Genomic DNA, 26534 nt, shown 5'->3' on the forward strand with positions numbered 1-26534 from the left:
ACCACTGCATATATCACAACAAATACTATCCTCCTGCAAAACAACACTGACTCAAGCTGAGCTGATTTTCTATTCCACACCATTTCCTCCGGAGGTTTCTCATCAATAAGTAAAGATTCATGCTGCCACCACAGCTACTCTGAATCTACCTGACATTAGTTTACAGGTACACACACGCACACAGTCCCTTTACCCCCAAAACTACACCACTAGAAGAAAAACAATGATGGAACAAAGGTATTCTCTGTATCTAAGTATTGCCTTTTAGCATGCTAATAGTTAAGAGCATCTCTTAGTATTGCTATCATAAAGCTGTCTTTCAAGTGCTGATCCATATAAATTCAGAACAGAAGCATAAACACAGAAATTGTATTTTCTAAATTGCAAAACAAAACAAGAATTAGTAGGTGTAGAGAAATCCAGAGAAGAAATATCCTTGATTAAAATTTGTTAAAAATTGGTTCATTAGTTAGAAAAAATAGTAAAAACTCTGAAAGTAGCCTGACATAGCATTAGTCTGATAATGAGAATACGTATAGGAAATTTGGAACAATTCAGATCATTTTTCTGAGTAAGAAAGAAAACTCAAGTCTTTGTCTGCTATATGCCAAGTGACTGCCTAACTCCAAGAAGCAACTGTTTGACATGACATTCTTTCATTAGCATCAACCAGAAACTGCACAGATACAGAGGTCTTTCAGCTCTGGCCAGATGATTACTAGCTTCTGCCTTCACCAGAATTTATTCCTTTATTTCACCTGCCCTAGTTTCTGCCACCAGCTATATTGATGTGTTCCACAAAAAATAGCAGATCTGGGTCTCCTCTTACTCATTTTCCCTGAAAAAGATCTGCAGTTTTTCCTAATTGTTCACTCAGCATATAGCACTTTACAGTGCATTTTAAATGGTTTTCACAAAGCTCGAATGCTGTATGCCTATAAAAAAAAAAAATCAGCTAATCCAAGTTGATCATACAGCAGTCTACAATAACTGACATAACAGATTCATTTATTCACACTCAAAAAGCTGTATACTTCTATTAGTTTACATACATCATGCTCTCTCATTTTTGTTAATGCTGTCTTGCCTTTATTACTTGTTATACATGGGTACAGAATAATTCTCAATTCAGAGTATAATTTTCAAAACTCTTAAATCATTTAGGAAGAGGCCTATGACATCCCCAGTCACTAAGTCTCTTCAGAGACTTACCGAATAAGAGCAATAAGAATGAATTAATCTTTGCATCTTAGAAACCCCTAACTAATGACAGCAGGAATCTCAAAGAGCCCACTAAAAAAATATAAAGTTATGAATAACTGATAGTCAATGGACATTTCACAACTTACTGGCCTCTGCATCCCTGAAAATTTCAATAGGCTCTACCTCACTTTGGAAAACAGAGCACAGTCTCCTCAGACATGTAGGAGGCTTTCTGGAAAATCTGTGTCTCATCTCTATGTTTATCTTCATTTTATATCTTTACAACATTTTCATAAAGCAGGACTGTAGTCATTAAAACTACTAATGGATGAATCATTCCCTCAAGTGAAAGTGCTTTTGCTTTACTCTTTTTTTTTTTTGTTTGTTTTTACAAAAATTCTTGTGGGGAAATATTAATATTTAAGAGTTAATGACAATTTCTAAGAATGCCAACAGAAATAATCTCAAATTTAATAACTGAGACAGAAATAACCTACCTGGTAAGGGTGTGTCATGCACTTAGTTGAAAATTATGCCCATTTCAATGAGTTAACTCAAAGCACTTACTTACAAAAACAGTCCACTAGCAATATGTGCTCACATCACCAAGTGTGCTCATATACATTGTTATGCATAAAAGTAACAGGAATTTGGGTCTATAAAATTAACAATTATAAAATCAGTTTATTTATGAGAATCACATTTCTCTTCTATAACACACAACTGTGGTAAAACAGTCAAAGGCTAAGTGAACTGGGTCTGTTTAGCCTTGAGAAAAGACAACTGAGAGGGGACCTGATCCAGGTTTATAAATATCTGAGGTGTGGCGGCCATAGCGGTGAGGCCAGTCTCTTTTCAGTGGTACGTGGAGACAGGACGAGGGGAAACGGACATAAGCTGCAGCACAGGAAGTTTCGCACAAATGTGCGTAAGAACTTCTTCACGGTGAGGGTGACGGAGCACTGGAACAGGCTGCCCAGGGAGGTTGTGGAGTCTCCTTCTCTGGAGATATTCAAGTCTCGCCTGGTCGCCTACCTGTGTGACCTGGTGTAGGGAACCTGCTTTGGCAGGGGGGTTGGTCTCGATGATCTCTAGAGGTCCCTTCCAACCCCTACAATTCTGTGATTCTGTGAAATTTCCAGAGAAAATTCTGTGTGCCTTGATCAAGGCTGTAATCATAATTATTAGGGAAGGAAAGAAATCCATTTTATTTCCTTTATTTTTTAATTATTACTTTTTCCTCTGGATAAATTCTTCTATTGAATATACTGAAATGTAATACTATAATTCACAGCTGCAGCCCTAATGACTACAGAAAGAGCAAACCATTAACAGACAATCCCTCCACTACTGAATGCCACTAATAATCCTACTATTCCTCATTTTTATGACAGCATATTTTATGAATGATAATCCACTCGTTAAAGATTGCTATAAATATTTTGTTTAGCAATAGAAATACACATCAATAAACAATACAGTCTAGGTTTTTTTTGCTAATACTCAGAGTCTACAGCAATATTTTAACTGGACCCCAACATTGGGGAACTACATTAGCTATTATTTTTAGTTAGAAGAACTTCATACATAACTAATATTCTTTCTACAGTTATAAGCCAATTTTGTCAGATGCCTGAAATCATTCTGAATCTGCCTCATTAATTTTCCCCCCTGCTGTACAATATAGCCTTCCAACATAGTCATATTCCTACAGCTAGCATAGTCTTGACCAGCAAGGCAATAAGAACGCAGTAGTTTTTGCATCTGAGCACTACGCATAGTACTGCATATTGAAAAGCTTTTACAATCATTCAAGCCATTACAATCACAGGTGGACATAATCCAAGCTACTTAAGAATTGAGGACATGCTGTAAAACCACTGAGTTATAGAAGTTATTTTAATCTATTTGAAGCTGTGTTTTTTTTTTTTCTTTTTTTTTTTTTTTTTCCATCTTCATATATCTGAACACTACCTGTTCCTTTGAAGATTCAAGAAGCATTTGAGACTCTCGGTCACCTCTGCAATGAGGCAAGGTTGATGCCAACCCTTTCTTCTGAAAGAGCAGACTTACCATTCTTTTGAACAACTATTATTACTAAATTCAATACAACAAACTCTGCAAATCTGGCTTTAGAGTTTACCATGCTACTTTTTGGCAAACACATTACGGCGATAGCCACATTAGTCCATTTGTAAATCCATTTTCAAACTTATCTGGTAGCTCGATACAAACTGGGCTAGGCGTGGTCCCCAAAGGAAACGAGAAAGAGCTCATGGGTTAAAACTGTTGTATATAACTGAATATGTGTAATAAATTAGCTTATAATTATTGCTAAGCACCACAAAAGCAACGCAAGCTAACACTTCAATGTGGGACACTGTGGGATTTCTGTTCTTATTAGCATACTGCTTTATTAGAAGAATATTTGGTGTCCTGGCTGGTACTGAAATGAAAGTTTTTGCCACACTAATAATAAACAACAACAACATCATCAAGAAATGAGTTTGGCTTAGAATTTCTACATCACAAGGATCTGCTCTGTAAGCAGTACACCAGGAGCTTCCCAAAACTTTCTCCTTCCCCGTTTCTCTTATTATCTTTTTATGTCCTATCATATCAATAGAGAACAGAAGATGTCCTCCCTACACTGAATTTGTACATGAGCTGACTAGCTGGCCAATGGGTTCAAATGCTGATCGATTCTTTAGCTACTGCCAAGCAGAATGGAAAATACTCAAGTTTTTCTTACCTCTCTCATAGCAGAAGCTTAACAGGTCTCCCTCCTGAGAGGGAGCTGCAGATTTTTACCAAAAAAAAACAAAAAAGAGAAAGAAAAAGAAGAATTTATTACATTGCTTCTACAAAATTCAACTAAAAGAAGGCCCAAATACTGTTGGAAGAAATTAGGATTGATCAACCCATGGACAAAACTACAGAAGCCTATTTTCTTTGGTAATCAAGCTTTTCTGGGAAAATGAAAGTCTCCAACAGCCATAACATGCCTTTTGAACTACTATAATAGCGAAAGCTCTTTGCTGAACAAGATACCAACTCCATCAACCTAACTGAGATAAATACAAGCCTTACCGATAGAGGCATAAACGAACATTATACTGTTTCATCTTTTACTTCCCCCCTTCACTATCCAGGAAGAACTGCATTCTCTCTTGGTCAAGAGAGGCCTGTCATTGTTATCAAGATGCACTCTGCTGGTCATCATCTGCCCAGCCCTGCGTTCTGCTCAGAGCTTGTAGACAAACACACAACAGCAAGCCTAATTCCAGAATTGAAGTAATGAAAAAAAGTGGCAACAAAAAAGGATGCATACAGTTAAATGAATAATGAAACTATTACATTTCTGCCTTAGGTCAGCCTTATAAATCACGCAAAGCAATAGTTCTTTTGTCATACTCTGCATTAATGTCTGGTGGACAAAATACTCCCTTTGCACATTAGTTTCTTACAGATCAGGCTAACAGCCTAGAAAGATTTATGAGTCCACTTAACACTGCAGAGTACTACATACAAAACACACATGCAAAAGTACATGGGAAGTATAGTAGCTCAAAATCTGATCCTGCTAAAAAATGAAAATAAATAAAACAAAAAACCACCCATACACATTCTTGGGTTTAAACATTGAGTAAATTCAGCATCACCTCTGAACTCAAACTAAGGCATGCATTTTTTCAGCAAAAAAAATAAAATCTTGTTTTAGGGCATATCATTGAAAATAATTTGTATGTGTAACACTGGTTTCCTATTTATGACCCCGTTGGAGCAGTTACTCCAAAAACATGCAACAGCAGTGACAGACAAAAATATCTCCCTGTTTGAAACCCGTATGCTTGTTTTTTCTTCTGCTAGTATTTTATTTTAATGCTCTGCAAGTTTTGCTCTCATTAAAAACAGCTTTTTAAATGTACAACTGAAGATCTGCACATCTCAACAAGTGTTTCCAGCAAATCTAAAATGTCTGCTTGTACTATTTGGCCATTAACACACTTAAAATTACTCACAAGGTTGTTCAAGACTGGGAGAAAGCTTCACAATAAAATTGCTTTCATTTTCAAAGAATTGAGTGCAAAAATGGTTTTTCTGTAGTTCACGCACAGAAAAGGACATTATTTTTAAGGACATGTGATATACAAATGTTCTGGTAGTTTTGGTAGCAGTTTGGCTGAATTAAAGAAAACAATGTCTCTTTTGGCTATTAACGCTGATCAGGTCAATAAATCAAAACAAAAACAGTATTTTCAATTTAAGAACTGCCATAAAGAGTTCTTTTTCCACTAAAACTGATACCAAGTGTTTTTGTTACTTTTTTATTTTTTTCTTAAAAAAAAAAAAACAACAGAACAACAGCAAGTAGGAGGTGTCAGAACAACGTATGAGTCTGTCTCCCATTTGCCTAAAAAGAACAAAACCAGGCTGTAAAATTAAATTTTGACTTTTTTAAAGCTCTACCCTGTGCCCATGACAATGCGAAACAAGCAAGTGACAAGCCTAGCAAATGTAGTTCTGGGGGAGGGATTAAGCAAGAAGTTAATTCTGAGCTCTGCCTTGGAAGGTTTAGGCCAAACCACTGGTTTGAATTTTTTTTTTTTCCAATGATATTATACACCTTTATTTCAAATAGGATTTAAAAGTAAAAAGAAAAAAAGAATTCATTTTCTTCCTCCTCAAAAACATTCTTACACCTGCTTATGATTCCGAAGTAGAACTCTTCATTTAAGACTTGGGGAAGAACTGAAAATAATTCTTTAAGAAAAGAGACTAAATATTCAACAGAAAGTACAGCAGGAATATAATCACAAGTGATGCAGTACCTAAAGGATAAAGTAATAGAGACTAAATCTTGACAAACCTAACTAATAATCATGGATATTCATATAGAAATAAAGCAGAAAGGAAATACTAATAGCTGCCTCTTATTAAGTACACGATATGTAAAATCTAAGGAAAAAACAAAGAAAATACCAACAAGTGACAATGGACATAAGTATGATACAAAACAGTAATAGAATTACTATTTTTTTTTCTTACATTCTTTACATCTGAAGAACAGTGTAACACATATTCAGCATCCTCTCTATAGAGTTGAAAGAAATAGATCAGTTCATGGGGACACCTCATGTGTTTGAGCACTGTCACTGATCCACAGCCTGCTCAGTGATTACAGCAACACCAGTACATGCACAGCACAGCTCCCTGCTGTTAGCTCAGAAGCATGGGGTCCTCAAAGAAGCTCTTCCTCTATCACAGAAAAAGAGTCAGGGCTGTGCTCATTAGACCTCTCCAAATCCCACAGAATCCTGATGGAGCAGAGGTCCAGCACATACCAACAATTGTTGTATGGCTGCCAACGCTCTCTTTGCGCCATATTCATGGCAGACCTTACCAAAGTCTTCCTACTTGAGAGGATCCCTGACAGGTCAGAAAACTTCATCCTATCTGCATGAGCAAAAAAGAGTGAGAGTACAACCCATCCTTAAAACATGCTGTTGTTTATATATATTAGCTCTCACCCAGACACTTGCAATTTCTAATGAAGGAAAGAACAGCTTCATGACTCATTTTTATCTTCTGCCACATCAGTCTGAATACTTCGATAATGCCATTTATAGATACAACTGGTTGAGCAGTCTACTTCTTCTGTGCTTATAACAAAATTTAATAATTCCAAATTTCAAATCAGATATTGTCCTCACACACTTGTTGCATAGGGTAGAAACACCAAGGCTCTGGCAACACGATAAGCTCAGGGTTAATTAAATCTACCGAGAATCAGAATAAAAGTTGGACTCTCTCCAGTTCTACCAAAAACTGTTCTAAAACCTTTTTTGTGCCCTTGCCTAGATCAACTTCTCATTTATTTATTTTTTTTTTAATTGAATGAAGAGATGGGGCTTAGGTCTCTAAGGAAAAAAAATGTAAGAAATACCTCTAAGCTGCAGATGATCGGGGAGAGCTAACCTATGACCCAGCACTCATTCCATCCTGTTACTCTGAACTTCCTATGATTTCAAAAGGCTTTTCCACTGTTGAAAGCAAGTTAATAGAGACAAGTTTTAGGGGCACAATGAAGTTAATTCCCTACCTGTCCGCTTCTTATCATAAATCACTCAACTTACCAATGGCCTTTCTTCAAGTCTAGGAAATCAGTGGTAGTAGGGGCAGCAGGGACCAAAACAAAGCACCGCACAACCCTAAGATGCTTTATGGATACACTGAAGAAAATGAGCTATTCTACAGCATTGCTGCTTAACAGGTCAATGACTTGTCTGTTTTAACATGTCAAGATTCAGGGTTGATTTCTTCTAAACGATCACTACCAAACAAAATAAAGGTGGATTTTTGAACATTCATATTCAAATACGTTGACTAAAAAAAAGAACAGAATATTCTGAGTTGGAAGAGACCCACCAGAGCTGCTGAGTCCATCTCCTGGCTCCAAGCAGCACCATCTAAAACCTGCTTCTGAGCACATTCTCCAGATGCTCCCTAAGCTCCAGCAGCTCAGTGCTATGCTTATTGCCCTGGGCAGTGTTCTGTGCCCACTGTCCTCTGGGCCCAGAGCCCTTCCTAACTCCGACCCTCCCCTGATACAGCTTCATCCCTTGGGCCCCGTTGCTGAGAACGCAGAGCTCAGCGCTGCCCCATCACTCCCCCCGTAAGAAAGGCTTAGACCAACTAAGCACCATCATCCCCATGGTAATTCAAAATATCACCTTAACTCATCACACTGACAGGCACACAACTTATTTTTGAAACAAAGTCTAAAAGGTCAATTTGCTTTTTATCAGCCTATGCTTTTCTAACCTGTTTATCTATAGAGTTGTATAAGGAGTGTGAAATTTATATAGAAGTCACAACTGTGTATGAAATACACTAGATGGAAATCCTTTCCCCATTGAGAACTGTGTAACAAGGGCAATGAAATTTTTATCAGGTTGTAACTCAGAAGATTAGAAGACGCGTAGCACATTACTCTAAAAATCAAATCTGATTAATGTTTAATTGTAGCAATGAGCAGAGGTATTAATTAGGTGTACTTTCTATGATTCATATATAGTCATTAAAGAAAAAGAAAGAATAATTTGAAAATTAGCATAAAGAGAATGGTATAATTGAATGGTAAATTATAATTACACTGAATGGACCTTGTGAAAATAATAGAAATTGTCATCCAATATATTCATTTTCATATACAATGCAGTTACAACAAATTTTCTACCAATCAACTCTGACATTTTTTCCTCGGGATATTTTTATTTTGTGCAGAAGCCACAGGTGCGAATTAGGGATTAATTTATGCTTTTCAATGAGAATCACAGCACAGATCTTAGAAGAAGTACATCCATTTTATTCTTATCACACAGTCGAAGTACTCATGCATGTAGCTGGATAGGCTTGGTTTAAAAGAGAAATCCAGAGCCTTAGCTGGGATCCCACATTCAAAGAAATATTGCAATTAAACTTGAATCTCAATACCCTTTTACCCTGTGCTTTGTTTCATTCATGAACAAACCTCAAAGTCATACAGGGTTTGGAAACCTTGTTTCAGAACTGTACTTCTGCAGTGACTGCTAAGGTGCTTACTGATAGTCAGGCAGATTTTCACTGCTCATTTTCCTTCCTACAGCCTTACCACAATGTTTTTGTTTCCATTAACACTAATGCAACTTACACAGAATTCCTTAAAATATTACTTTTATGTTTTATTATTAGTTTAAACAAACATGCCAAGGAAAACAAAACAAAAACCATAAACAACCATTAAGCTCCTAGTATTCAAAACATTCCAGGAAAGTTTGGAAACATGACCACGAGGCACTAATATCTGCAGGATAAAAGGAATCCACATTATAAAATCTCACGCTAATTTCCTGCCAACATAACAAGCCATGCAGATATGCTTTTGGCATGAGCTACCATTTCTAAATTTATTTTAGATAAGACAGTAGAAACTAGCATTAGCTTCTGCTGCTCTGGAACAGCAACAGAAAACAGAACAAATTCATAATCTTGTGTCTTATGACAAAAACAGACAAAAAGGCATAGAAGTATGTTTCCTGTTTAGGTCTATTGTTTTTATGCGATTTCTTACAATCACATTTATTGCATTAATTACAGAGCCAAGCAATCAAAAGAATGCAAAGAAACGGTTTTAAGATTTAAAAATTTTATTAAAAAAAAAAGCAAACAGGGCAGTGATGCAATATTAGAAATATCTCTGGCTTGCTATTTCCCTTTAAAACCAAGATCACTGTCTTAAAATTAAGGAGTTGTGTGCCAGCCAGGAGATCCTCCGGTTTACCTAAGTCTACTGCCAGAACTCTCTTTTTTTCAGTAATATATATGTATTTTAAACTTGCATCATAATGTCATAGGTCCACAATCAGAAAATAAATAGTTACTTTTATTAAAAGTGATAAGTACTCTCACACACAGGCAATCAATAAAAGGTTTCTATTTTGCACTGAGTACATGCTGAATTAGAAGCAGTTTGGAAATTAGGAAACATATAATAAAGTTCACTGCCACTCTCCACCCAAAGAATACATAACCAAGAAACTACCAGTTTTATTATCAACCATTAAGAAACTCTCTAGATGGAACCCATAACTATCTATTTCCTATTGCTCTGAAGATGTGAGGAGAGGGTAAATTGATCAAAATATTCATTCAGGACAGCAATACAAGTTATCTCCATTTACACTTATGCCCTCATAAACATCCTCTTAATTTCATAATAGCCAGTAGAAACCAAAACAACTTGCTCCCTAATTTTAGAGCTTTACAGCACTTACACAGCAACTCATTACAAACTGCAAACAAACTGGGAGCTGCAGCTGGCTTTCAGAAGGTTATTTATTCTTAAACCATTAAAGACTTAAAAATAGTCATTACATACTAATGTTTCTAATGTGTCAATTTTTTGCTATCATTGCTAAATCTTCTGGAAGTTTTGTAACAAATGATTGGTACGGAGGATCATTATATTGCTTTCATGAGGGCTTTAACAGATCAGAGAAATACACTACAAAATTCAGATTTAACATAGGTGGCTGGAATTAGTAATACAAAAGGCATAATCCTCTTTCACAGAAAAGAGGAATACTCACTACAAAGCACCACAGAATGTTTCACCTAATTGCTCTGTCTTTTCATCAATACAGTGCTTTGTCATCGTGTCAGTTGTCCACATTTCCAAAAATATTCTATTGTGCTAAGGAAACGTGCTAAATTTTGTTGTACTGAGGTGTTCAGAAAAGGTTTTGGCCCTTGAAAATGTACAGTGGATTCTAGGAAGCATGAGTATGCCATGTTTCACGTTAAGAGCACTGACATTCTCTCCTCTTACTATGTCTTTAATGTCGTGCAAGTGTTGCAGTGCTCTCCAAGCTCCTTGCCTTCTGCACTTAGAGGCAGTAACGAGAACAACAGTTAGGACTTTATTTCTCATTAACATAAATTAAACTTCCATTCTGAATTTTAACTGAAAAATGTTTCAGCCAGGTTCTAGAAGGGAAGTACTACCATACAGAGCAATAGAATCACTTAGGTTAAGAAACAAAGCAACAGGAGTCAGGACTATAATGACCATAAAATAATGAGGACAGTTTTTTTTAATCAATATCTATCTATAAAATGTTTACAAATACTAGATAAAGTTTGAAAAAATTTCTCTCTGATGTATAACAATACAAAGCATTTCACTGCTTTAGAAACACAGAAAGGAACAAAGACTCATGCAGCAAGGGAAGTCAAAAGCTCTTATTTAATGCCTTCAAGCTACAATGTGGGAGTCTAGAAGAGCTCCCATTCTGAACTAGAAATGGAAAGAATTGAAATCTAGCTTTGTCAAATCCCACTAAAATCAGCTCCAATTGATGAGTGGTGCCAAAGCAGTCCTTTCACCTTTGCTTCTAAACTACATCTGGCACTTCAAATTTCCCAATTTCCAGTTTCCACCAAGAAACAAGGTCAGAAAAAACATTTTCTAACTTACACAACACTACTACACCTAGATCAGATCACCAATCCTTCTCTTGAAGCCAGTTCAAAGTGGACAATGAGAATTAGAACACCCAGCTACTGATTGTATAACCTTTATGTTGCATCTACAAGATTTTGTGGTGTCAATCTAATAGATCAGGAAAAAACAACAAGTTTGAAAACCTACATAATTTTTTTCCTGATAGGTGCATATGTTTCAAAGCAAAAAAGACACCAGAAAATTAGCGTTCCACACTGAACATTTATAACTGCACCAACTAAGTGGTTAACCAAAAAGCCCACTGTCTTCCTTAATGATCTGCTTACTGTCTTTTGTGCCTTACCAACCAAAGCACTGCTGTCACCTGCCCAGGAGGGCTAGAGAAAGGAGTACCAGTTTCTCCCACTGATCGGTAATTTAAGTCACAGATCAGAACCAGCCAGGCCCACAGAGAAGAAAGCTCAGTGGAGGTGGGGTGGACCAAAGGCTCCACTGTCTTCCCCAGTTCTTGAGGAAATAATTTGTTTTTCTGGGAATATACACCACTCACCACAGCTATCTCTTTGCTTGTGATTGGGAACACTCCTGTACACTAACACTGTAAAAGCAATTTCAAAAACAACAACAACAAAACTACAATGTATAAATTCACATATGCAAAATTCAGATGCAGAAATCAATCTTATTTAAAAAAAATACTGCGTGGAATGTTTCTGATAAACGCTTCATGCGTAGCATGTGTGTGGGAGAACATGATTCACACAAGACTATTTCTCTGGCTAGATTTTTAACATTTCTCTACACTATAGGAAAAAAGCATTATGAATCTCTCAAATATTTTCAGGGAGAAAAGGAAGGACTATAGGGAACCAATTAGGTTCGCCAGCAAACAAAACAGTTTGCGACCAGCGCCTCTGAGGGTCAAAATTTGTCATGCACTACTATTCCTGATATTACACTTGTCTCAAGGGATACTGAAGATTAATATGGTAATTAGAAATGCTGAACAACACCTCCATTACGAGAGAAAAAGACCATCCTGACACAGTCACAGCAATGATTTTATTCATTATTTTTCTTCCACCTCAATGAACGGACATGTATTATCATCCTGGATGTCTTCTACATTCTGGGGCAACAAAGGAAATCCACAATCTACATTTGTGACTGCAGAAGTGCAAAATAGCCAGGGGAGATGAACAACACAACTTGGGCTATAGTAGGGAAGAACATATAATTGAAGGGGAGAACCAGAACAGAACAAGGGGAGGTTCGCCTTCCTTACCACGGAAGTGTGTTAATCTTGCACTGTACATTGCTGACAATAAGAAAAGAGTAGTAAAAAGAAAAGAGATTCACATTTAAACAGACCACCGCCAGCTGTCACTGCAAATGATAACCCAAAACTTAAACCATTTCAGTCCAGAGCAAGTTCCCACAGTTGCAATGGGGATGGAGCTTCGGGAATTAACTTGGCTGTGCTGCAGAGCAAGGCCCAGGATACAACCTACTGAACAGAGGCACAGACAGAGGCTAAAGATTCAGTGCTGGAGAACAATACCAAAATTATAACATTTAGTCTACTATTTGAAGCGCGGTGGGCTTTTACTGATATGAACCCTAAATTGTGATAGTCATCAACAGCTAGAAGTAGATTCTGTAATCAACATTCTGCTAAAAGTATTGAAAAGCCTCAACTCAAATGACAATGTTAAGAAATCAGAGACTTGTTTTTAAAAAATGAAATAGGGAAGGATAATGCCGGTGATTTGTGAACACTTTTTGTCTTTTGGATAAATCACATGTATTGTGCTGACAAGCAACATTTCACACCATCCATACAGCCATGTCTGCACCCAATGGAGCGGCCAAATAGCTCAAAAACCTGATAAATTTTATAATTCATCCCAACCGTATGTTATTCTTGTAACATGATCAGTTGAGTTTTGCCCATTTAGCACATTTGGGTTATTTTATATTTACACCAGGACGGTTTGAATTACCTCACTACTCCCACACGGCCACCAAGCAAATGCTTGGTAACAGTATAAGAGGTGGGCGAGGAGACAAAGTTGGTTACATCACCACCACCTTTTTTTCAAGCTGAACAGGAGGCACATGCCAACAGTCAGCAAACAACACACCAACAGTCCTTTGCTCGGGTGGTAAATTGTTCTCAGATGTATAAATTTAACTTCATTTCTAGACCACTAGCTGGCTAACATTAAGCACAAAGAGACGTTGATGCGGCAAAAGCATACTGGGTTCTACCTCGAGATACCGTACAGTCTTACAGTTTGCTGATGACACTAAAACCAACAGATATTAAAAGAAAACACACTCAGCAGCTTACTTTCTCTCTTATCTCTGTCTTTAGAAATGAAAATAATGAAACTCACTGAGCTGACATGCAAACGTTCCTGGTTCTCAGCCTTCCCATTACAAACTGCAGCATAAACAACTGTACTGCTCTGTGGCATCCTCATCACTGACAGGAATGTAGTTTGATCCTAAATGCATAGATTTACTGGGCCTACCTACATAACCTGCTCCACATAGCTTGACTTCCCCCCCCTCCCTCCCCCAATACCTGATACCATTGTTGTAAATTAATCCAACTATTTCTTACATTATCTTGAGAGACAGGCAAAACAAGTTAGTCACGCTCCTCTTTATAGCAACCTGTACGTATTAAAATGCTGTTTTCACATTCAGTCACTCCCTGCCTTCCCTGTCATGAACAAAACAGAGCCCATTCTTTCACTATATTCTTTGGAGTTAAATGTTAATTAAAGCAGAGTTTCTCTTACTAGCTGCTTAATTTGCTTACCTCCTTCACAAAGCAGAGCTAATACTCAATACTAAACATGCTTCTTCAGCTAAGGTCTCAGCAGCACTGAATAAACAATTAACTTCTTTGCCTTCTCTGCCACCCCACACATGAATACATCCCAATGCCTGTTTTTTCCTGCAACAAATTGCAATCAGCTGTAACTTTCCAATCTTTTCTGCAGAACTGCTTCTTGGCCACAATTATTCCCCATTTTTATACTGGTGCATTTGATTTTTCTATCTTCTGTACAGAACTGTGCTTTCCTTTGTAGAAATTCATCTTCCTGATTTCAGACTATTTCTCCACTTTATCAAGCTCATTTTGAATTTTAATCAGTTCTCCACTGTTCTTGCAGCCCCTACCTCCCCTCCTCCCACACTAGCAGAGCTCAGTGTCATCATGTACCACACTACAGCTGTGACAAGGAGATGTGCCTGTGCTTTTTGAGTTTCAAAATGCAGTGAAAAGCAAGGAAGAAGAAAAGAAAATCAATGGCTTAAGAACGTCAAATTAAACACCCAACTTTTAAAAAGGAGATTTTAAATTCAGGTCTTTAATGCTGTTAAACACAAACCTGTGACCATTTCTTTTTTTTCTTTTTTAAGCTCCGGGGAAGGCACTACACCTGTGAGTTTAGCCCTTGGCAACATCAAGCCTTTATTATATACCTATATTAATAAGGAATAGGAAGTGTAACCAAGGGGGTTTCTGGGTTTATTTATGCCACGAAACATGGGATGGATAGCAAAATGCTTGCAACAAGTTCAGTCTCAGTTATATATTTATTATATGTGTCCCGAAAACAAATACCCTGTATTTTTACCTTTCCAGGGTTTTCACTATATGTTCTGTATTGTTCTGTGATTTCTTTTTTTAGACAATATTAAGTGCATAGCCATCTTACTGTAGGCTCAAAGTGTATACCTCAGGTGTTTTTCCAGACAAGCAATTAGAAGACTGGACAGTCTCACAAAATGGTCCTATGAATTGATCCGTAGAGAACAAACAACAAACAACTGCCTCACTATTACAGCCAAGAGTTATCGTTCACAGAGCAAAGTGTCTTGCAGACATACACGCAAAATCTTGCAATAAAAAACAACAACAAGCCCTCAAATCACCTACAACAAACAGAACAGCTTCTACCCTACAAGTAACCTATGAATGCAGATATATATCACCTGCTACAGGCAAACCCTTTTCAAATCAAGAGCTTACCATCTTCAATTAAATCATTCCTTACAGTAGCTTTGTTAGGAATTTTGTAGTACTTCCACTAAAAAGTAAAAAAAAAAAACCCTCTTTCTTTGAAAACAAGCAATCCCCTTTGCTGAATAAAAACAACAAAACAGCACGGAAACTTGGGATACCAAGGAAGGCTCTCTAGAAAGGAAATAAAACAAAACCAACTTGTCAGATGGGACTCCCTGCTGCTGTATACCATTTGGTGCTCTAGCGAGCTGCATCTGTTCAGCTATTAAGTGCAGTAGTGAATATGATATTGACAGCAGTGACATTATCAAATATGCTGAGTGGTTATTAAGTCTGTATAGCATAATCTTTTCACTTTTTATTTTAATTGGTAGAAGTTACTGCAAAGTAACTTCACGTATGATAATGCTCTTTGTACTTGTCCCTAAATGAGAAAGCGCTGCTGCCTAATCCACAGCGAGCCTTAAAAACTCCATCTGCTACACTAGGAAAAAGCTGGGGACTTTTGATCTAAACTCCACTGTTCCCTGAAATTCACTGTGTCAAGAAAGAAAGCCTGTACAGGACTCTGGATAGGAAAAACACAGCCTGTAGCACTCAGCGCATAGGCAGTAAGTCACGAGTGCACCAAGGTTGTGGGCAGAACAAAAAACAAGTGACTCCAGCCCCAAAAATGACATGCAGTGAGATACTTGAGGTTGTAATCCTCCAACCTCTCGTTTACATTCAGAGGCCTGGAATGAAGAGGAGTAGCTGACCCAACAGCTCTCATCCACAGCAGAAAAGGCAGAGAACCAGCTCTGTATGAGAAGCTTTTCCTAGACCACAGAAAATGTATAATACTGCAGCAGAAAACACAATTCACATCTCCCCAAAGAGAATATTTGGGGTTAAATTTGGTCTTTGACTGAACACAGGTTATCAACTACAAATTCTGGTAGGAGTTAAAGCTGCATTAGTAGTTTCATGCCAATGTGCTGAAAGCTTCAGGATAATTTCAGACAGAACTGGCAAAAAGGGCCTCTCTTTAACTCGATATCCCTTATTCAGCATAAGCTAGGTAATTATCCAAAGCCAAGGAGTGTGCAAATCATTCCTTGAGCTAATCCCACCCTCTGAAGCATAAGCATTCTTCAGTCTAAATGGGCTTTCACAATCAAAGATATTTAAGTTGCTTTAAACACTTAAGAAGAATCACCTGTTGTTAGTATGATTGTTGTATTAAGCATAAGCCATCAGAACACTGACAATACCAGTTCATTAAATGCTTATCATGTCTGTTATTGCTACAGAAATACTTAGGACCAGCTTGATTTAAGTGGGAAAAAAAAACCAACATCCACACAAAACAAAGAGACTTAGCAGCAGCAGCACACTGCTGAATGAGAAGTATTGACAAGAAGAGCAAACGTTACACACCTGGGATCGTTGCTAAGGAGAGAAAGGAAGAGGCTGCTCAGCTCTGGGGAAAGCATGTTCTGCTCTACAGTGATACATCATCACTGGAGCTTCGTTAAGAGAGAAAACCATTAAAACAGCATAGGCACAAAGCTGAAAAGCAGATGAAGGTATTGTTAACTTGGGTTTGAGGAAATCCAAACAAATTCCCTGCTGTGGCTTTCCCACAAAATCCTGGTGCAATGAGTTGGTGTCACGACTGCAGAAGTTAAATAACTAAAATGGATGAAAGAATGAACCAGGCCCAGTATGCTCAGTTCTACCCTCTGGTACATCAGATGAAAGTCAGTGATTTTACTGCTCTTTAGTAGTACCGCAACAAAAGTGAAAAGTGAGAAAGGCTCCAGATGATAAAACCATCTGGAAGAAAAAAGCAAACTAACATTAAATATTAAAACAAGTTTCCAGTTTGGTGATGACACTGAGGCATCACAGAGCAAAATCTGAATTAAATAAGTGGTCTAAATGGTCTAATTAACTAACAATTAAGGTATTATCTCACAAAACCAGAATAGTATTAAGACAAGCTTTCCTTATTAGCACAAAGTGATTAACTATAATACCAGTATTTACTTAAACAAATGCCTGAAGCAAAGCAGCAGAATCTGTAAAATCATCTTTGCGCCTTTCCCCTTCCAGCAGGAGTCTTCTGGCCAGATATAGATCCTGCTCATACCTACTCATATTTCTGCAGTTTCTTCAGACCAATGAACAGTGGAAGTGGCAGGATGAGAATTATTTGGTATTAGGATCAGAAACTGTTCAGGCCCCAGCTGTGCTTTTCCATTTGCCTTGAGTGACATCAACAGACTAATCTTTTTGACTGATATTAAAAATGATATTGTTCGCATGTTCACTGAAAAACTGCTACACTAGTACTTTGTGCTGCTGCATATATTACATCCTTATCCTCATTTAGAGCTCATAAATTTAAGAGCTATGGAGTTAATGGGCCAGATCTTGAGTTCTAGCTTACAGATGTAAGAAATGCACCTTGATTCTGTACTATGCCAGATTGGCCCTCTCTCAATGGGTCACGACAATGTGATATTCACTCTCTTTTATTCAAAATGCCCTCAGAAGCTGAAAGCATAGACTAGGATAACTCAAAATGCCATTTCTCATGTCTATTCTTATTTTTTCAAAACCACATCTTATCAATCTAAAGTGCCACAGTGGCTTCTAATACACCAGGTACATATTCACTCAACTTGAGTTTGAACTGACATCCCCAAGCGTGCCTTGCAGAGAGGGAGTGAAAAACTTTTTCTGCTCCTCTAAAAATCAGAAGATAATTAAGCGATAACAAGCTAGGAAATATTATCAGATCTGGCTCAATTGTATTACTAAATAAAACAAATAGTATATGCATAATCACATATACAATAAACAGGAGTGTCCACGTAGGGTAGACAGACACAAGTGGCTGGTTTCACAGGAAGTTACTTCTAATCATCTTTTCATTCTCCAGATGTTATGATAATTTTCTATGATTCTGTGTAGTAGGTGGTCAGACAGGTTTCAGCCAACTTCTCAACTGTTCTACTATTGAAAGTAGTTAAGTATTCTTTAAAACTTAATAAGGTTGCTAAATCACTGCTAAATTTTTCATCAGATCTTTTTATACAAGGCAATGTTCTGGAAAAGATAGTGCCATGTTATTATAATATCTATAACCTTCATATGCAAGGATGTTAGTTAGTAATCAGCATAGAAGGCATTCTGAATTAAAAAAAAAAAACTAGTTAGACTGGAATAAGTAGAGTCAGCTTGAGTAACATTAATATAAGGTTTGTTCCTTTAAGCCAAGAGCAAACTAAAAAGCATTGAGACAAACAAAGCATCAGTAACAAAGTATAACATCAACTAGGTAAGATGCCGCTATGGAAGAACAATGGCCTATTAATTTATCTCTGCACTATTAACAAATTATTTTGACCTCCTTTCTGAAGCCAGAAATTTGGTATATTTTACATATTTATGTTACATATAAACAACCTAGTCAAGAAAGGACATCTCCTAATTTCAGCCATGTATTTACTTGGTTTGTTCTTTATGACACCAAACTAAAAAGTGGTCCTGCTCGAGTCTTCCATGTGCATACCACAGAGTCAACATTTACAATGAACCCTCAGTTCCTTTAGCTACACAGTGTTTCAATGTGGGAAAGCAAAGGTATGTAATCACTGAGACACCTGGACATTGCTACCTGCTTCGTTGGGATTCACTGAGCCTGAAGAACACGCACAGGCACGTGAATCTGTTTGAAGACATGGCAGAAAAAATATTTAAGGAATAAGGGAAAAGCAGAGACTAAGAAAGAATCTTTGTATATAAAGACTGGAGGAAATTTATACAACACTTGAGAGTTTTAAAGTAACAATAACCGAAATAAGCAATGCTTTATATGAAGAGGTTATGAGCCTCATTGTTAGTTACATGTACCTGCTCTTGTGCTGGCCTCTCCATATTGGTCTACTTCACTACTTAAAAGTGCACAATAACTTTAGTAATTCATATATATAATATACATATATATACACACACTTGCATGTGTGTCCCATCAGAAGCATTCTAAGTATCTCTCCACTCTCAGCCAGACTCTACATCTTCACCAGAAGAAAGCAACTTGAAAGATTCATCAGTGCTGAGGGCTTGAGCAGCCTGATGACAAAAGGTATTTTAACTATGTACTTAGGACTTATTAGTTGTGTAATTTTCTCTCAGTGAGGGGTTGGCAGGTGGTGACCCCTTCATCCAGCATGCTTTTGGGGAAGGAAGCTTCTATCCTCTCAAAAGTATGAAAGGAGCAGGATGTGTAAAGGAGTTATTAGCTGGGTAGAGGAAGAAATGAGTACTTCTATTCATCCCAAGACAGTATAAGATGATGAAAGGAGTTGCTTCCTCAGTCACTTTTGCAGACTCTGCAAGATCAGAGCTGCCATGCTGCTATAATGGAACTTCCCCGCCAGCATAAGGACTTGTTGCAGAACACCACGGTGGCAGTCATAGCCAAGCTGTTTAATTATATCATCTGTTCAAATTCCATTCATATTTTTGGTACAGAAACATATCAATCTGTTCTCTGCTAGAATTAGCACATTTCCATAACCTCTCCGTAAGTTGGTCCGTTCACAGCAGGAACTGACCACTGTTGCCCAGTGCTAAATCCTGTTTGGGAAGAAAAATAACAATGTTCTTTGAAAAGAAAAAAAAAACAAACAAAAAACAAACACAACCAAAAAGAATCCTCTGGATAACAGACTGTGCAGAGTACACAAGATGAAGTATTAATAAACAACTTCTATCATAAAATCCCCTATTTTTAAGCCTCTGCTACTGCAAAACAATGACTTAATTGCATAATTTCAAGGTACAGCTTGACCATTTCAGTGATTTATTTTCTTTCCTACAGACTGAGATCTTTAGCCTGATCAGTGAAGTAAATGATTGCTCCATTTAGCACAAATTCCCTAGATTAATCCATTGCTCCCACTCTAATTAACTTAAGTTTGCGTACAGTGAATTGCATTCTCACTTGGCTGCCTAGCCCCACAAGTGATTCTTTTTTGACCAGCACTTCTCATTATTTAAACCCCACAAGTAAGCCTGGAAATTCTTCTTTCATAACAATTTTTATTCAGTCTCAAAATTAACACATAAACCAATGTTGCTGTTTTGTTCCCTACAGAGAAAATGATCACTGCCCACAACCATTAAGCTTCCTATAGTTTTTTCCACTCTCATATATTAACAAACATCATGTATCTAAGTGTAATAAAGAAGTATCAAATATTTGCAAAATTCTTGCTTAGATAACATTATCCTTAGGTAATTTTCTTGTTCCTCGCAGTTTTTAAAAGCATATTAAATGTCACAACCGTTAGACATAATAATCCTTAACGCACTCCGAGCTGATACAATGCTGGCATGTTTTCCAGAGGTACTGGCTATATTCAGCTTCCACTGACTTTAGCCTCTCACATGCATGCTCAGCACTTCTAAAATACCAGACTTCAGAAAGTCAGCTCAGCTCTCCTTTTTTCTTTTTTTAAAGCCCTTCCAGAACGTAAATAATTAGATTTTACAGTCATTACTGTTCTGTGCATATATAAATCACTGCTATTCCAAATCTTCATTTCGCAGAGATTCATATATAACAACAACTAATTCTGTATTTGAAAGAAGATTATCAGAAGACATGTTATCTTGAAAATTTATATCTTGTACAGCTTATTAAACTGCTCCTGGGAAAATTGATTACAAACCAAAACAAACCAACAAAAAAAAAAATCACTGAAATCAAAGGGAAATCCCAGTGAAAGAACACTGAACTCACTAGGCATTGACTCAAATAAAATTAAGTCAATAGGAATCTTTCAATTGGCTTTCCATTCAGCATTAAAGCCCAAGACATGTAAAGTATTCAAAAGAGAATAATAAATTCATTTATCCTAAGACTGCAGTTTTTCCTCTGATATGCTCACATATGGAACTCTGATCCTCTTTCCAGTTTTACTTTGAGTTATTTCTGTTCACTTGAAGGAAGGTCATTATACATGCATAAATTAAAACTGTCTAGATATAATGTACATTAGAACCTAACAGAGCGTGCTATTAAAAACCTGGTGCAGAAGACAACTGCATTGTGTAAGTAGGAGACTGAGGGAGCATAGTACAAGTAACAGTCCTCTACAATAGGCAAAAAGCTCCAAGAAATGTATTGAGAGGACTTCTGCAGAATTTTCCATCAACTTCTAGCTGAAAATCTATACCACTTCACATCAGTATTATTTTGCATTGTACAAAAATCAACATTTCATTTGGAGATAATATTTCACTAATCTAGAAAAAAAAATAAATGAAGTATTTCCTATACAAAAACTACATATAGCCAAGAAAAAATGGGGAAACTTCCTTTTCAGCCAAAACAATTTTTGAACCAAAGACGACACAAACTCAAAAAACCTTTCAATTGACTTTGTCAATAGCTTTCTCATGGAAAAAGTTTATAATGAAAATGCCTTTCCTGTAATATTTATTTTAATAGATGTAGTATATAAATAGAGAGGACAAAGAGCACAGACTGAATTTATTCATGATCCACAACCCAATTTTCCATAAGACACTCTGTATTTCCTCTCATAAGTCTGTTCTCCTCAGTCATTAATCATAACTCGGGAAGATTTACAAACACATTTTGAAAATCTAAATACAATACTGATTAATGTATCGTGCCAATAATGCTACATCTTCAGAATATTTCAAACTAATTAAGTGTGACATACATAGAAAATATTCATACTGAATATTCTTAATCAGACTTTTTCAGATAAGATTATCACATCTTTTAAAATAGCTTCCTATGTTTTTTTTTCCATCACAAAATTAATCCTTCTGGTTTTCACTTTCTCCACAGTATATATTTTCTAATATTAAATGGAATCACATAACAATCATCCACAGTCTACCCTGAGTTTAATGATTTCCTTTTATTTTTGTACTGGTAGAAATCTATGCTTTTTGTCTTCACTAGTAGAGCAAGCAGTACTTGTGCTGCATTGGAGGATGCCAGCTTGCTGTATATCAGCATTGCCAGAATTTTTTTTTTTTTTTTTTTTAGCTCTTTGAGACCTTTGTCTAATTCTACTTTGTTCCTTGCCATAGAAAAGTTGGAAATTTGAGGCTTCAACAGAACAGTGCTTGTGAAAGACAATGACATGTATATGTATCTGCTTATCTGTCTAATGACTTGGCAGAGGAGAAGAAAAGCCAAGATAGGTATGTGATTCACTGACAGAATTATGTCAGGGCTTTACAAGTGGGTGAAAAAGCCAAGCACAGAAGTGCACGTGGTAATTAATGGAGCACTGCATTAACAAGCTGCCACCTTTTTCCTCTTGGAATGGAATGGAGATGGATCAAGCCAAGAGAAAGGGGGGAAAAAAAAGAATTATAGTAAGAAAAAAAAGGAGATTATAGCAATTCTCAGAGATATTTGTCCTTTTATCTGTCAACAGAAGAAAGTAGAAAAACAGACAACCCAACTTTTAGGCACAATATCTATTTCTACTTGAACTAGATCTTCCAGCAGAAATTGCAACAGGAGACTACTTCACTTACACAACAGAAGGCAAGCGATAGCTGAGAACACCAACTTCTGCATATCTGGGTAACTAAATCAAATTAACACCCCTTTCTTGAAGCACAGGGATGCATGCATATTATACACACAACTACTCTTTTACATCTAGGCTGCTACAGTACATGCGATGTTTTATAGTTTACTATCTTGGAATTTAAAATACTTGTACTGGAACTGTTAAACATCTGGTAGCAATACAGAATACACTTTTTTGCAATGTTTCTACTATTAACAATTGTTATCTGTTAAATGATCACTTAAAACAAATGTGTTTCTAATCTAACATTAAAGCTGTGATTCAGATGATCAAGTAGCAATTTTCCAAATCAGAATTCGTTATGCAGTTGATTTCCTTATTAGGTTTACATCATTTTTAAGTAAACAGAATAATAAAAAGGGCAAGCACACATTAGAGTACCATAACCAGACCTGTAATTTCCTCTTTCACTACTAAAATGAAGAAAGTTAAGAGCAAGTTCTCTCACAGCATTGCTCTGAAACGTCCCAAACAAGCATCCATCTTGACTTGCGAGTGAAGACTATGATTTAAGTCATTTAACTCAAAGCAACTGTTTGAAATCTTCTGAATGACACAACCTCCTATGATTTTTACAACAGCTAGTTGAACAAAGTTAATGTCAGCTACTAAAAAACTTAATTCCAATAAATTGTTTTTCAAATACAACATGTACATGAGCCTCTCTACTTTCTTTTCCTCCATTTTTACAACTACGCTGCTTCACAATATCATCACAGAAAAACCTATAGTTCTACTGACTTTAATACAATTAATGTTGCCAGGTATTGAGTATTTTTGAAAATGCTGACTTCAAACTTTCTCTTGAATACTATTCTTGTTTGAAGTACACTCTCAGATACGACATCCTATCAGTATTCCTAGTTTTATCTAAATTAAAAAAAATCTTGCCAGATGTCAGGATTTCAGGTCAATCCCATAGTGTCTCCACTGTAGAAGGAGAACAAAGAGAAGGAACTCACAGAAGGTCAAGCCTTATTCAAAGGAGCTTTCTTTATAGTTGCCATGGATTTTGCTCTGAACCACAGTGGGTTTAGAAGAGATTCTCAAAGCCCGTGGCAAAGATGGAGGAGGCCACGATCACCTCAGAGTAAGACACTTAAAGTAGTTTCAAAAGACTGATGAAGGATAAACGACCTCTCTCTCTAAGGTGATAATTTTCCTGAAAATAGAAAGCTCTCTATTATTCTTGTATTTATACTATCTGTTGCTCCAGCATGGGTTTAAACAAGCTACATGGGTAAAAGCAAGACTTATGACGTGGCAATAGTTTTTTGCATTTTGATCTCCAACTCAATTTATGAACCTAATGTTTTGTTTTAAAACAGAAGAACTCATAGTTGGACAGGAGACTGAACACATTTTATCATTTTGGTAGATTTAAGGTATAGTAAATCTACAAGAAACACATTCCTTCATATGCTAATGATAAAGATAACATTATGAGAGGAAAGCAACATTGTTCTCCACAATGAGTGGAATTGGTCTCCAGTTGTAAAGAGACATGAGAGCTAGGCACCTGATATTTGACATGATTTAGGAAAACAAGCTTTTATGCTTTGTTCACACTTTTAAACCAAGATATTACAATATCAGTCAGATGCTTTGTCCATGTGTTTCAAGGTAAGAGATAACTATACGCAACATCTGATTTCTATTTCAGGCCTCCTTTCTTTGTTTCTTTGTCATTGGTAAATAAATAGGTATAAAAGCCACCTTGCCACAATACAAGAGCGCTTTTACAGAAAAAAAAAAAGCGTGGGAAGACTGAATACCATAACTTCCCTCTTGTTTTCAAAATGATCATTGCAGAATGTTTTCTGAGGGTAAAAGTGTAATTGGTTATAGATCAATAAGTAATTTCATTCGGAAGGAACTATTCCATTTCGGAAAATAGTGAGATTCTTAAGTTAAAATCATCCTAATACACTTAACAAATTTGAGAGTAATCTAAACAACAACATTTTATATTGCCCTAGTTATATTTATCACAACCAATCATTTATTTATGTTGTCATAAAAATCAGAAGCTTTCAATTTTGATTGCTAGTTATTTGCTTTAGGGCAGCTGAAATCACTTTCTCAGACTTCCTAGCTCAACAGTATTGCTTTCTGCATACAGTTTATCATCACAATGCAACAGTGAAAACAGAGGATAATTCTAGCATTAACAGAAAGCACAGTCAATTGTGATACGCTGTATTTCCTTCAGAAATTTCCAGATTAAATCCTCCAGAATTAATGCACCTTCTTCTGATATTGCTAAATTACATTTAATGTGATTAGATTCAATAAGCTGCCATATCCACATATATGTCACCGTATGATTTTTAAATTAAAAGTGATATAAAGTAAAACTATGTAGAGTAAGAGGCATATTGAGAACATCTGATATCCTTTACAGTACTGTATGCTATGAGCCACGATCATCTAAATTCACTATCGACCCTCAAATGTTCATACTTACATTAAAACATTTTTAAAAAAGCTCCAAACCCACAAATATAAGAACAATTAAAACGTGAATAAATAAGCATTTTTTAGAAATACTCACAATATGCAGCTCTAAATAGTCTCCAAGCCCAGTAGAACTGTCCACTCGTACCAACACAGCTTCTTTTTGAACAGTACTAAACCCTATTGCCAATCTGTCTGCGCGAGTGCTTGGGCGATCATTCGGAGGCCACGTATAAGTGATTTGTCCACCACCTTTGCTAAAGATATACGTTGTTCCCGCTGTAAAGCAGAAATAAAAGAGAATTAATTCACAGTCAACACAAATCCCGAAGAAAATGACATACTTCATGAAGATGATGTTCTTGTGTAGGGAACAGAGTCCAGTGATGTTATATTTGAACTTGAAGGGGTCTTCATCTTTGAAAATTTTCATCAAGCTAAATATCAGTGCATTTTACAGAATAGAACATAGTTGCACACACAGTGATTTAAAATATCATGGCTCTGATTCAGAAATGTGTTTCTATTTAAAACAGTTACTAAGCATATGCGTGAAGTTAAGAACACGTCTTTGTGATGTTCAGAATAAGGAAGAATGAAAAAAAAACATGTTTTTCCAAGTTGGGCCTATAAGGAGAAGAAATCAAGTCATTCCAGTTATCTCAGCAGCTCCAGATATCAAGCTCATTTACACAAGGAAAATGATATACTGTATATGATATGTCATCTTGCCTAACAAAACAAGACATTAACAAATATATGCAGATAAGAATTTATCTGAGGTTTATCATCTTTTGACAGATGGGGATAACAAATGGAGGAGTGAGAACATACTTTACGTGTCATGTCAGGACAAAAAGTTATCAGTGTACAATCTAAGTAATAGCTTACTTGAATAATACTCAATGTCTGAAAATCTTTGCACATCGTTTCCAGTGTGCACATACAGAATTCATAATTTGTTTTAAAAAACGTGTTGTAAATCTAGCACCACTTAGCACTCAGGTTGCTTAACTTCATCACCAGTATATTCCCTATGAACTAAAAGAGCAGCATATCTGGACATTTGCCATTTAAAACCTCTATCCTTAAAAACAGCATACAGAACGCAAACTACACATGCGTTTGATCTTTCATTTATGAAGTTGCCACAGGCTATCCACTTCTCTATGATACGAAGGAG

General features: G+C 36.5%; 1 protein-coding gene across 13 annotated transcripts in view; it reads right to left on the minus strand.

Annotated features, from left to right (window-relative positions):
- NRXN1 (neurexin 1) overlaps nucleotides 1-26534 on the minus strand; it is a 645099-nt gene that overhangs the window by 178044 nt on the left and 440521 nt on the right. For all 13 annotated transcript variants that reach the window (XM_085218894.1, XM_085218886.1, XM_085218885.1 and 10 more), the window contains one exon: nucleotides 25449-25630. In XM_085218894.1, the coding sequence (XP_085075020.1) occupies nucleotides 25449-25630 (182 nt within the window). The remainder of the gene's footprint in view (nucleotides 1-25448; nucleotides 25631-26534) is intronic.

Source organism: Meleagris gallopavo, chromosome 2, assembly GCF_905368555.1.
Source record: "Meleagris gallopavo chromosome 2, MGAL_WU_HG_1.1, whole genome shotgun sequence".
NCBI lineage: Eukaryota > Metazoa > Chordata > Aves > Galliformes > Phasianidae > Meleagris > Meleagris gallopavo.